We start from the raw sequence: 13,870 nt of genomic DNA, 5'->3' as shown, positions 1-13,870 counted from the left end.
TTCTCTGAACCAAATTCTCAAGAGCCTAAACCAATTTGTTGAATAAATCACTCTTTCTGTAAAACATTAAACAAGTAAAACACTGTTTGCAAATCTCATGCACTCTTTTTGCAAAACGAATTTCTCACTCACTAAAACACATTTCACACTGTGATGCACTTATGCTTCAAAAGTTACTCTAAACACAGGCAGGCAAAAGTTAAACACAACTACAACACAGTTGTCATCATTTACACACAACGACTCAAAATTGTTCACACGGATTTCTAATGGATGTGATCAAACCAACTGTAACTACATAATACAAGTCAGTTCAGAGTCCCAAAATTGACTCAAAATGTTGCACTGAATGTGACACCAACAATAGATGGAAACAATATAAGAGGGAGAGGAGGAAGAGTGTGTGTATAAGAGGTGGTGAAGAAGGAGGAGGATGAGGAAGAGCAGGTGTGGAGAATGTTGCCAAGGCTGGATCTGGCTTTAGGGGTTTTCCCTTTGCCTGCAGAGATTCACATTGTCTGTGATGTGGAGAAACTCCTCCAGCCGGACCAACATAAAGATTTGAAGCTGAAGCAGAAAATCTCTCTCACTGTCCTTGATTTTGCAGTCGCACAACTCTTCTGAGTGTACTGTACATGCTTTTCATTTAGAGTTTTTTCACTTTAACCTTTTTGGCTTTTGCAGTTGGGTATCAAGTGCTGAATATAAAGAAGACATCAATATTCAGTACAATACTATACTTGCAGTGCATACAGTATACAATTTATTCACCTTACACAATTAATTTGTCATTACTATATATTTTTACATAGTTGCAAAATTTGTTTACTTTGTTACAATATACTTTTTTCTGTAACTGTGTGCTTTTGAATCTGTGTTGTCCATTTTTTTATGTCTAATGAATGATCTGTCATGTTTATAATATTGACACGCTGTGTGTATGACCTGAAAGCATTGTTTAATTTTGAGCACAAATAAAAAGGTTTTGAGGCAATTGTTTCATTTTGCCAGAAGAGTCAGAGGTTCTCTGAATGTGGTTTGAAAAATTAGTTTTGTGTTTAAGGTTTTGAGAAAGTGAGTGATGTTTTCAAGAAATGTGTTTTAGCAATTTAGAAAATCTATAATACATTTCCACTTTTCATGAATAACCCTTTTTTTCAACTGTAGAGGGCAGTAAAGTTTTAAACTAGAGTTCTGACTGTTCCAAATCCCTTGAAAGACCATTTCTCTCGCTTAAAACAATTATGCGTCGTAATAGTCATAATAATGAAAAAAACAAAACCCAATCAAAATTATGAGAAACAAAGTCGTAGCCTAATTATGATATAGGCCTAAAAAGTCATAATTATTTATAAAAAAAAACTACTTTTCATTTCACAATGATTTTTAATCTCTTAATTTCCACATAGTATGTCTTAATTTAAACCGTTAAACCATAATTGTATAATTATGACTTTATAACTATTTATGTTTCGGAAATGAGCTGATCCGCTAATCTGTATTTGACCCGGTTTAATTTTTTAATTAATTAATTTGTTAATCTTGTTTATTAGTTTATTAAGTTCAGATCTCCCACTGTAATAAAATAATCTTCGATTCTTCGCTGTCGTAGATGTCTGTTATATTCATTAGACGCAGTGGGACTTTTATTTTGTCAGCTTCTGTCACACTGTTTACAATCTGCACTGCTTCCGACTTCCCGCGACCCAAACAAACTTCAGCATGTTTGCACGTCAAATGTAAGTTTAGATTTGTCAAACGCTTATGAACACAGCTGTCATTTATTTATATCTCAATGCATGGTTTAGTCTGTGTCTTTATAAGGGCTGGCGTCTGTCATTAACGTTACATTTTTCCGGTTTAGAAAAGGTTGTATGGTTAGTTTAGCTGTAGCTGACCGGCTAACTCGCAGTTATTGAAATCAAGTCATAAGGACATTAAATCACACTTAACTTTTCACTTGTTTATCAAATAAGTTTTATATTTTTTATATTTAATCATATCATATTTACATATTAACACGAAGAGCTAGAATCATGAGATGTAGAATGGGTCTTATTATATTAATGTTTTATTTTATTTATTGTTTATTTAACACATTAAAAACCTATTTCCTTTGGCTTTAACAATCCACTTGAACTTTGGTAATGTCTTGGTAACATTTGTTTTCATTACTTTTAAGCTTCATATGCAACTTTAGTTTTTTTTAACCCTTTGATGTATGAATTATTAAATCACAAAGACATTCTTAATGTCTAGTTTGACAATGTGTAACCATTACGTCTATAATAATAATAATAATAATAACACCAAAACAATAATAATACATTATATATTATATTTATGGTATTATATTAGTATCATTACCTGATTTATTTTATTATGAGGTTTGGTTACATAATAACAATACCATTTATAATAATAATATTAACTATAATAATTTATTATGATTATTATAAATGTATTAGTGTGATTTATGTAATCAAAAGTTACATTGAACTTCAATAGATGATATAGGCTACCTATACATATAGCTATATGTATCCATATACGTCTTTAAATATATGAATGAATCCATGTATAACTGAGACAAGTGAGGTGTATAAGTGCTGTATAAATTAGATGCTTTATAATTTTGCAGGTATCAGCACTGAAGAAACCACTGTCCTGCCATGTCGAGTGGCTATAAGCCAGATATCCTGTGGTCCCCCCATCACGCGGACCGTTATGTGATCTGTGACAATGAACTCAGTCTGTATCGGATCGGACCCGCAGGAAGCTCAGAAACCAAAGCTGGCGCCCTTCCGTTATCCGAGGAGACGGCGGCCACGCTGCTGGCCATCAACTCCGACACCCCGTATATGAAATGTGTGGCTTGGTATCCCAAACATGAGCCGGAGTGTTTGCTGGCGGTGGGACAGGCCAATGGCCGAGTCGTCCTGACCAGTCTGGGACAGAGCCTCAACTCTAAATGTAAGGAGCTTATGGGTAAGGAGTTTGTGCCCAAGCACGCCCGACAATGCAATACGCTTGCGTGGAACCCGGTGGACAGTAATTGGCTGGCGGCTGGTTTGGATAAACATCGGGCTGATTTTTCTGTTCTGATATGGGACATCAGTAGCAAGTTCTCCCCCGAAGCAGTTCCCACCGAGAAGGTTCGCATGTCCGGGGACTCGGACTCTGGGCCAGTGGTGACCAAACCTCTGTACGAGCTGGGTCAGAACGACGCATGTCTTTCTCTTTGTTGGCTTCCTCGTGAGCATCAGAAGTTGCTCTTGGCCGGGATGCACAGGAACCTGGCCATCTTTGACCTGCGCAACACCAGCCAGAAGACGTTTGTGAACACCAAGGCCATCCAGGGCGTGACGGTGGACCCTCACTTTCAGGATCGAGTGGCATCCTTCTTCGAAGGCCAGGTCGCTATCTGGGATTTGCGCAAATTTGAAAAACCAGTCTTCACTTTGACCGAGCAGCCCAAACCTTTGACTAAAGTGGCTTGGTGTCCCACTCGTATGGGTCTGCTAGCGACGCTCACTCGGGACAGCAACATCATCCGGCTGTACGACATGCAGCACACGCCCATGCCGTTCGGCGACGAGGTGGAGCCCACCATCATCGAGCGCAGCGTGCAGCCTTGCAGCGAGAGCATCATCAGCAGCTTCGCCTGGCATCCGTCGGCACAGAACCGCATGGTGGTGGTGTCGCCCAACCGGGTCATGAACGACTTCACCGTCTTCGAGCGCATTTCGCTGGCCTGGAGCTCCACCACTTCGCTGATGTGGGCGTGTGGGCGGCACCTCTACGAGTGCGCAGAGGACGGCGGACAGGGCTCAGCCGCTGCTGAAAAGGACATCGCCACTAAGATGAGGGAGCGAGCGCAGTCCCGCTATGGCCACGACACCGTCCAGGTGTGGCGGAACCACTTGCTGGCCGGAGGAGACGACCCGCAGCTGAGGTCGCTCTGGTACACACTCCATTATATCCTTCACTGCAAACGACCTTTGAACCTTTCAAAGCATATGTCAAAGTTATTGTTGAATGTCATGAAAAATGTCTTATTGTTTCTGGATATTTTGCTACTTTTTTACCTTATTATTATTATTATTATTATATGGTTTATTTCATTATGAGTTTTTATTACATATAATATATGATGTATTATACATATAATATAAATTATACTTAATATAATTATTATTAATATGTAATATATATGTAATACTATATACATATATATATATATATATATATATATATATATATATATATATATATATATATATATAAATCATAATACATGTATTATTAATATGCATAATAAACATTTTATTACATTATGAATTACATATAATACTTTTTATTATTATTATTTTGTAATCAAAATAAGTACATATCTGTCCACAGCAATAGATGATATAGAATAACACTATACATTCCAGACTAGCTTGATAAATCACCATATAAATTTACTTGCTACAAATAAAATGATAAATATTTTTAATGATTTGATGGCACTAAACTAGCTTCAATGTACAGTAGTGATCAATTCTTTATCAAAAATGCTCATTGTATATCACACATATCTTAAACCAGATGTGGACTTGTGCACACAGAAGCGTAGAAGCTATAAAAAGACTTTTCAGTCATTCTTTCTGAAGCAAACGTCTGTGGCATCTGAGAATGAGACTTGACATTGTTAAACAACAAGAAATCAGTTTTAACAACTGAATTAGCATGAAATTCTATTTACAAATGTCTTTTAAATTCTTATGAATTTATTATCTGTTAATCCCTTGAGTGATTAGTTCATTTTTGGTCTGGTTCTATTTGATATCTCTATATTTCCTATGGAAGTTTTACTTATGAAGCAGTACACTGAAAATGTGGAACAGAAGCAACAGAGCAATAAACAGTCGCTCATCTACTCAGGCATCAAAAACATTGTCAAGTCCAGCTCTGGTAAGTGTAAATGACTCAACACTGATGAATCACGTAATAGTGATTGTTGTAGAGATGAGCAAAACGTCTTTTTCTGATGCAGTAAAAGTATTTCTCATTGACATCTGCTAAATGCCTCATACGCCCTTCGTGGTGTCTGTCAGTGGAGGCCCTGTCACCTTCTCCCTCTCCTCTCTCAGGCACTACAGAGACACGGCGGTGCTGGTCAGGCTCAGACAGGCAGACCGATGTACCGCGGTACCACAGCGAGGAGCGCAGTCTGGCCCTGCAGTTGTGTGGCTGGATTAGCCGAGGGCCTGACATCGATGTCGAACCCTTCCTGAAGTCTCTGGAGCAGGAGGGCGAGTGGGAGAGAGCGGCTGCCGTCGCCCTCTTTAACCTGGACATCCGCCGGGCCATTCAGATTCTTCATAAAGGAGCTTCCTCAGAGAAAGGTACAGGAATGGACTGGAGGGACATTGTCCAGACAGTGATTGGGGGCCTTCACAAGCACCCCCTATTAATAGTTTTCAGTCACGCGACTGGCCCAGAGCCCTGAAGGGCAAAACATCCATCCAAACAGGCCTGTCTGAGAAAGAAAAACTTAAATATGTGGAACAAAATGCAAGATTTTGCACTTGTGAGTCCTATACAGCACCTGCTGCAGAATTTCAATCACTAAAAACATAACATACTAAAACGCTTAACGTGGAAAACACTTAAAGCTACACTGTGTAATTTTTTAAGTTGATTCTTAGCAAAAAACACTTTGTTCTTTCAAAATTATATGTGGTCATTAATGTATAATTACTTCTACCAACTAATCAAATATTCTCGTAAGCATAAATCTGCCATTTATAATACATACGGGTAAGCTGCTTGAATGGCGGAAGCCATGTTGCGCCTCCATCTTGAAAATACATTAGCCAAAGAGGGACATACCTGGAAATTCAAGCTTCGCCTTTTGCGCTTTTACACTCAGTGGCACCGTGACGAATGCGAGCGGTAGATTACTCGCGACTGCCGGCAGATTTAAAATAATACGGCCACCGTAGGAGTTAAAATACGCCCTCGGAATGGGAGGGACTAGAAAGTAATATTCAGTTGGTAGTCATATACAATTTCACCGCTAGATGGGAGTAATTCCTACTCAGTGTAGCTTTAAAGTGCCTTAATGTACTGAAACAGTGATATTAAAAGATCAAATTCATTATACACTTTATACGTTTATTGATGGTGCATGCATACTATAGATAAGTGCCATGTTAGTGCCATTTCCAAAAGATTTTGCCATTTTGACCAATATTGCAAATGTGTGCAACTTTTGTTACCGGTTTTACTTTTTTAGTGTTCACACTAACACTCCAGTCTGCAACTTTACATGCATCAAAATATGATGCACAGTAAAAAGATGAATATCTATATAGAAAGTAAGAGTATACTGTTTGGATTGGAGAAAATGCCTCTATTTATTGATAATGATATATAATTAATCTCATGATTTTACTATTGATATTTCTACATGATATTAGGGAGTCAAGTACATTTAAGATGCTATCTGAATCATTTTGAATTGCTTTTTCGTGTACAAAAATAGATGTCAGTGTTTCCCTGAGGGATTTACAGGAATTCTGTTCTCTCCTTTGTGCTCGGATGAATGCCAACTTATTATAAGGACTGTGTAGCGTCCAGGCTAGTCAGAAATGGTGTACGCCATCAGCTGCCTGTTTGCTATCAAAAGCATTTCTTATATACTTAATAAAATGACAAAAGCATGGTTTACATCACACAATGATATTTTGTTAATATTAAATGCCCCGAAGCTGCAGATACATATGGCATATGGGGCTGTTTGCTTAACATTCATAATTGCCCGTTGTTTGGGTTCTAAGTATAATTTGTTTAGGCTCAGAGGTTTTAGAAAACAAATATGATCTTTATAAAGGGTGTGGTTTTTCACATATACTACCACCACTTTTGTCTTTTGTCTTTGCAGTGTTTTGTTTGCACTCATGCAAGCAGCATATGATGTTCTGTCTTGCAACACAAAAGGAGATGTTTTACAGGATGTCCACAGCGCTCTTTTGCATACAATTGAAGCATATATTAACCAGTGGGCTGAAAAGCTGCTTCTTGAATATGTGAAAGTACAGAGATGAGGTGGAGAGGGAGAATTTCAACTTAAATTTCAGTCTATAATATATCAGGGTTATTATCGTTTACTGAAACTATTAAAACATTCTGTTTATTTAAATAACTCTGATATAAAATATAAAATATTAGTTGAAAAAACTGAATCTAAACGGAAAATTTTAAATGTTGCCTTTAAAAGTTGAAGCACTAAAATTATTAACTGAAAATAAATAAATAACTAAAACCAACCAAACTTAAATAGTAATATTAAAAAATATAAAGAATAAAATGACAATGTCACATAATGTAATTACTAAAATAACATGAAAACGAAAAATATAAAGAAGAAAGCTAATTCAAAATATTAGTAAAACTTGTAATAAAAACTAAAATAACACTGTATCATATAAAGCTATCATATGGCTTCAGAAAAAGTGCACAAGTCATATGGACTATTTTTACGTTACTTTTTTATGATGTTTTTTAATTATTTTTGGACCTTGGCAACCCCATGCTTTTGTTGTATGGAAGATCAGTTTGGAGATTCATCATCAGAAAGAAATGAATTTGGAATTGTTTCAGTATTTTTCCTGTATTCTCTGATCAGGTGATCTGAACCTGAACGTGGTGGCCATGGCTCTGTCGGGCTACACCGATGAGAAGAACTCCCTGTGGAGAGAGATGTGCAGCTCTCTCAGACTCCAGCTGAAGAAGCCGTACCTGTGCATCATGTTTGCCTTCCTCACCAGTGAACCTGGCGCGTATGACGGGGTCTTGGTATGTATAAGCTTAAATTAATATTCAACGTTGCACTGAATTTAAAATATGCAATATTGCTGAATATCCAGGCTCTTTTTTTTTACAGTATGAGAGTCGTGTTGCTGTCAGGGACAGGGTGGCCTTTGCATGCATGTTTCTAAATGACGCTCAGGTAAGGCCCGTTCACCCCTCTGTTTATCCAAGTTCCACTGATGTGCTGTATGTAATATACTTTCTTTTCTTTTTCTCCTTTAAGTTGCCTCGTTACATAGACAAGCTGACCAATGAGATGAAGGAGGCTGGTAACCTGGAGGGAATCCTGCTTACAGGTCTAACCAAAGATGGAGTGGATCTCATGGAGAGTTATGTAGACCGAACCGGAGACGTGCAGACGGCCAGTTTCTGCATGCTCAAGGTAACCCAAACCGGAATCCAGAAACCCTACAATATATGATTAAGATGTTTGGTATTACATATACCACCATTCTCTTATGATCACTAGTGCTGCATTTGTTTGATCGAAAATACTGTAAAAGTGATTTAAAATAACAGTTTTAATACATTTTAAAATGTAATGTATTTCTGTGATGGCAAAGCTGAATTTTCAGCATCGTTACTCCAGTGTTCAGCGTCACATGATCCTTCAGAAATCATTTTAATATGCTGAGTTGCTGCTCAAGAAACATTTCTGATTATTATCAATGTTATAAACAGTTGCGCTGCTTCATATTTTTGTGGAAACCATGATTCTTTCCCCCAAGATTCTTTGATTAATAGAAAGTTTTGCATACTCAAAATATCTTACCTTAAACTTTTGAACAGTAGTGAATATTACAGCAGAAACAAAAAGTAAAATGCAAATAAAATAACTAAAGATGTTGATTAGATTGCAGGACAGTGCGGACTGCGGAGCCCCATAAGGGCACATGGTGGTGGAAAAAATATGAGATGTGAGGAAAAGTAATAAGTAGGGCTGGGAATCGATTAAAAAAAAATAACTAATTAATTGCACAATTTGCTGTAATTAATTGCAATTAATTGCATTTCCCCCACGCTTGTAATCATCAATATTTTAACTTATAATCACCTAATTAAATTAAACAACACAGAAAAAAAAGGAACAGAAAATAGCCCTATATCAAACAAAATATTAAACATCAATATATTATTCTTCATTCAGTTCCTTGCAACATAATCAGATTTAACTCTTTTTTTTCTTCTTTTTTTTACTAATTATCAAAATAAAGCATAGTACTACAAAGCTATTATTACCTGAGCATGTGATCAGAGCAGGTATTGTTTCCCAGCATGGCTATAAAGTATGGCTACTACTGAGAAATTTCACGCTATTTGATCGGACTTTGCTTTTCCACTGCGTGATCGGTACATGATTGGAGCGTTTGGGCCGTGAACGACAGAGCACACACACACACGGAACGGCGGAGAGCGCGACGCACACACGGAGCGGAAAAGGCCCGATCGTGAAACCTGATCGCCGAACACGGAGGGGCGGGGCGGCATATGTTCGGCTTATTTTTTCTCTTTCGGCCAAAAACGGCGGCCGAAAATTCGGTGCATCCAGCTTCTATGGTATTTGAATTCAGCTTGTCAAACGCTCCATCAGGCAACTTTTTAAATGCAAACATTCCTCCTAAAACTCCATCCTTGTCCTTCTCCATCATGACAGTGTGACTTGGTCTCACAATAGCAGCCGCAACAGGAAGCAATAAAAGGGCTGCGTCAATTGCGGGGTTTTTTTTACGGGTTAAACATCTCAAATATGAATAAATGTAATAAGTCAATGCTTTTGTGTTCTCTCGCAAAATGTTTGCGCTCCCCGAGAAACTTTAGCATGTAGCATTCGCTACAGTTAACAGTTTCTTGGGGGAACACAAACATTTTGCAAGCGAACATAAAGGTTCTCGGGGAACACAAAAGCCTTGCTAAAAGTTCCCTCCATCTCATATTTTTGTCTTCACCATGTCCCTTTAGAGCCTCGTAGGACAGACTCAATGTAACTGTTGTAAAACCAGGAAAAGTGGTGTGCATTCAGGTCTCCTTCACAAAAGTAGTTGTGAGTTGGTAAAGGGTTTGTGTATCTGGTGTTTGTTGTGGTAGGGCTCCCCAGGAGAGGTGCTGAAGGACCCTCGGGTGCAGTGCTGGATCGAGAACTATCGCAACCTGTTGGACGCCTGGAGGTTTTGGCATAAACGGGCTGAATTTGACATTCATAGGAGCAAATTGGATCCCAGCTCAAAACCACTTGCACAGGCTAGAATCATATTTTTTCAACCAGCTGTTAAGTTTTAATTACGCATGCATGATACAATCACTGACCAATGCATCAGTCAGTGTTTTTATTTAAATAATATCAATCTGATTTAGCTAATGCTGTTATTTTTCTGATGCTTTTTTACTATCAAATAAAATTCTAGAACGTATTTTCTTATATGCTAGCGACTTATAATGTTGTTTGTGAGCCATAACATAAAAATAATTATCATTCCTTAGCATGAAATATAATTGTTGGTTGCATCCTTCAGCTTAAATTTTGTCTTTATTTTGGCTATTTCTGATTTTCTTCTATTATTTTGTGATTATTCTGATCTGTGCAGGTGTTTGTGAGCTGTAACTTCTGCGGTAAGTCTATATCATACAGCTGCTCGGCGATACCACATCAGGGCCGTGGATTCAGTCAGTACGGGGTCAGCGGTTCGCCCACTAAGTCAAAGGTCACCAGTTGCCCTGGCTGTCGTAAACCACTTCCACGCTGTGCCCTCTGCTTAATGAACATGGGCACCCCTGTGTCCAGCTGCCCAGGTAACAGACGGATCATTTAAAGTTCCTCTTGATAAATGATATCATAAAGCCCACATGTGTTCAGCTCATTGTGAGACTCATCTCATCCATCTTATCAGCAAAAGCAGATGAGAAAGCCGATCTCACACGAGACAAAAAACTTGCACAGTTCAATAACTGGTTTACCTGGTGCCACAACTGCCGGCATGGTGGTCACGCGGGTCACATGCTCAGCTGGTTCAGGTAAGAGTCATATTCACCCATAATATGCCATTTATTTGATGGCATTACACATACAAATACACTACTGGTCAAAATTTAGTTGAGTTGGGGTTAGTAAGATTGAAAAAAAATCATTTTATTCAGCAATAGCCCTATTTGGATGGTAATTGTTCCTCTTGGGGGAAGGCTTTATTAATATTTACAGGGGTTAGTCAGTGTAAAAATACCCAGCCGAAATACCTACTGTTTCTTGACAAACACCAAGGCCGTGTGGTAATTTAACTGCTGTTCAAATCCACATCTCTGAATTTATAAGAGGATCAATCCAAAAATCGTTTTGTAAATCCTTTTTGACCACTGCTAAGCACCATACCGTAACTGTTGCACTTCGATTTTCTTTGCATGAATTTTAAAGATGTACACTTTTATTACTGAAATGCTGGAAAGTATTTACAAGAACAATATTTCATTACTGCCCCACTACATTTGTTCTCCACTACAAGAACAAAATGAAGAATGAGAATAAAAGCACGTAAACATTTGAAATGGGCCATTATTATGGCAGCAACAGGTATGCAATACAATTTAAAAATACTTATTATATACAATTATGAACATAAACCAAGTCAATTGTTTACCTTATTTAAATAAGAGGTTGCATTAACTTATTTCTGCTATTTACCATTTCAAATATTGTATAACACAGCAGTTTTCCTGTTTTAAATAGGATATTTAAATGATCAAATAATAAATGGGATATTGTTTTCCTATTATTAAATTAAATATAAATATATTTATATTATTCCAAGCATATGTGAGCAGTGTGTTCCCGGGTTCGTAGGATCACATCGTTTCTTCACCGTGATTTTTTTTAAAAATAGGAATGCATGAGTTTTATTACTGAGGTGCCATGCAAATTTTTTTTTTGTCCGCATGAGAAATAATTACCATCCGAATATGGCTAATGATGCATTAAATGTATCAAATGTGACCGTAAAGACTTTCACATCAAAAGTAATTTTTCAAATAAATGCTGTTCTTTTGAACTTTCCAACTTTCGAAGCATATTAGAATGATTTCTGAAGGAAATGAGTAATGATGCTGAAAATTCGGCTTTGATCACAGGAATAAATAATTAAAATATATATATATTCAAATAGAAGAGAGTTATTTTAAATGGTAATAATATTTTTCTGCATTTTTGATCAAATACATACAACCATGGTCATCAAAAGAGACTTTTTCTTCTTTCAAAAACATTAAAAAAACTTACCGACCCTAAACTTTTGAACGGTAGTAGTGTATAGTATGAAGTACAACATTTTAAAAGTAATATTGTTTATTCTTTCCTTTCAGAGATCACAGTGAGTGTCCGGTGTCGGCCTGCACCTGTAAATGCATGCAGCTGGACACCACAGGCAACCTGGTGCCTTCTGATAGTGTATAAAGGCCTATCTGCCTTTGTTTTCCAAGTTAACTAGAAACCAGCTACCAACACTAGTACTGTAAGTGATCTCACGGTTTCAGGAGTCAAGGACGAGCATATGTGTCTTTCTGAAGTGATCTGTACACCTCACTTGCATTGATGTCAACGACAGGTGTTCTATTGTCACGGGAACCAAAGCAGTTCGACTGTTAGGATTATGTTACCCATGATTAACTCACCCACCCACGGGCAGTTGTGCTTCCTGAGAAAGTGTCCATGGGAATGTCTGACCAAAGCATTTGTGATTCAGGAGCAGGAATTTCTATGAATAAAACTATTTCAGTATTGAGTTTAGAGACAGGAAAAGGGATATTACAATCATTTCAACATGATGAGTTTGAATACACGTGAGAAATGTTTTGTTGATGTCTTAAGTGCTTTCACGTGGTCCATCACTACTTCCATCACTTGCCTTCGAGTTAAGCGTTGTTTAAAAATGTATTTGTCAGAGATCATATTTCTTTAAAAAGGAACCACCATCGTAGAGGTGTTGTACATCAGGTTAAGGGAAGCCCAGGTCAAGAGAAATGATTCTCACTGCATAGTAGTAAAAATAAAATTGTTCAGTTTGTTTTTAAAAAATTGCTTTTAACAAATAACACAGTGATTTTTTTGTTGTTTAAAACGTGTATGTTTAACATTAGTTCTGGCTAAGTGTTGCATTTTTGGATCTGAAGGTAATGTAAAATGCTGTTTTGTAGTTCTTACCTTAATTTATTGCACAATCAATGCAACAACTAAACATCCTAACTATTTAAATGATTGCCTTTATTTTTGGAAAAACAAAAAAGAACTTCCATTGAGGACTAATGTTATTAAAACACTTTTCTGACGAAGTTTTGAATGAAGTTTTTTTTTTGTGTGCAACAAAATGAGACATTTTGCTTCAATGTGATTTTATACAGATTTTCAGTGTAATGAACCATGATGCATTAGCAGTAATTAAGAAATTAAACTGTTCAGATCAAGTTACAAATCTTACTGTAAGAACATGTCTGAGCTATAAAACTCACCCCAAAATCAAAGGACATAATAAGCCTATTTTTTAAGGACTATTCCAGTTTGGATTGTGACATTTTCAAGACAATAAAGCCATTGAACCTTTTTTAGTCCTAAGAAAGACAATTTGCGTTTGAGACATGGGACGCAGGACTTTCCTATTGTTTTCCTGCATAGCTTTTTTGAAAATCATGTGTAATATATGGTAAAATATGGTCTGTGGTTAACATTAGTCTCACGTTTTGTTCTGCAACATAAATGGCAGACATACCTCTAATTCAGATTTGAGTTATGGCTGTAATTTATGGTGTAGAACAAAACAAAAAGAAATTCTTGAAGGATCCCATGACAACATAGCCTTCCCTTGGAGACTTTGGATGAAAAATGTGCTTTGTCATGAGAACTAATATCATTTTCCTATCAATGCCATCATACTGGGCATCAGACCCATGGCTGCTTTGAGTCTGAACAAGAACACAAATGAGATTTGAGCTTTGGAAGAGAAGCTGGTGTTCGGTCAGTAATGATTAATTA

General features: G+C 37.2%; 1 protein-coding gene across 1 annotated transcript; it reads left to right on the top strand.

Annotated features, from left to right (window-relative positions):
• Positions 1-1,610: 1,610 nt before the first annotated feature.
• Positions 1,611-13,215, top strand: mios (missing oocyte, meiosis regulator, homolog). Its single transcript, XM_079625958.1, has 11 exons — positions 1,611-1,739; positions 2,642-3,978; positions 4,861-4,959; positions 5,139-5,393; positions 7,679-7,848; positions 7,937-8,002; positions 8,087-8,245; positions 9,949-10,101; positions 10,446-10,650; positions 10,749-10,872; positions 12,208-13,215. Exons 2-11 carry the CDS (start codon positions 2,673-2,675, stop codon positions 12,296-12,298), a joined length of 2,628 nt encoding a protein of 875 aa, XP_079482084.1. The 5' UTR covers positions 1,611-1,739; positions 2,642-2,672; the 3' UTR covers positions 12,299-13,215.
• The last annotated feature ends 655 nt before the right edge of the window (positions 13,216-13,870 follow it).

Source organism: Phoxinus phoxinus (assembly GCF_949152265.1).
Source record: "Phoxinus phoxinus genome assembly, chromosome: 10".
NCBI classification, from domain to species: domain Eukaryota; kingdom Metazoa; phylum Chordata; class Actinopteri; order Cypriniformes; family Leuciscidae; genus Phoxinus; species Phoxinus phoxinus.
The sequence above is the reverse complement of the archived record's forward strand: the minus strand, read 5'-3'. Positions and strand labels throughout refer to the sequence as shown.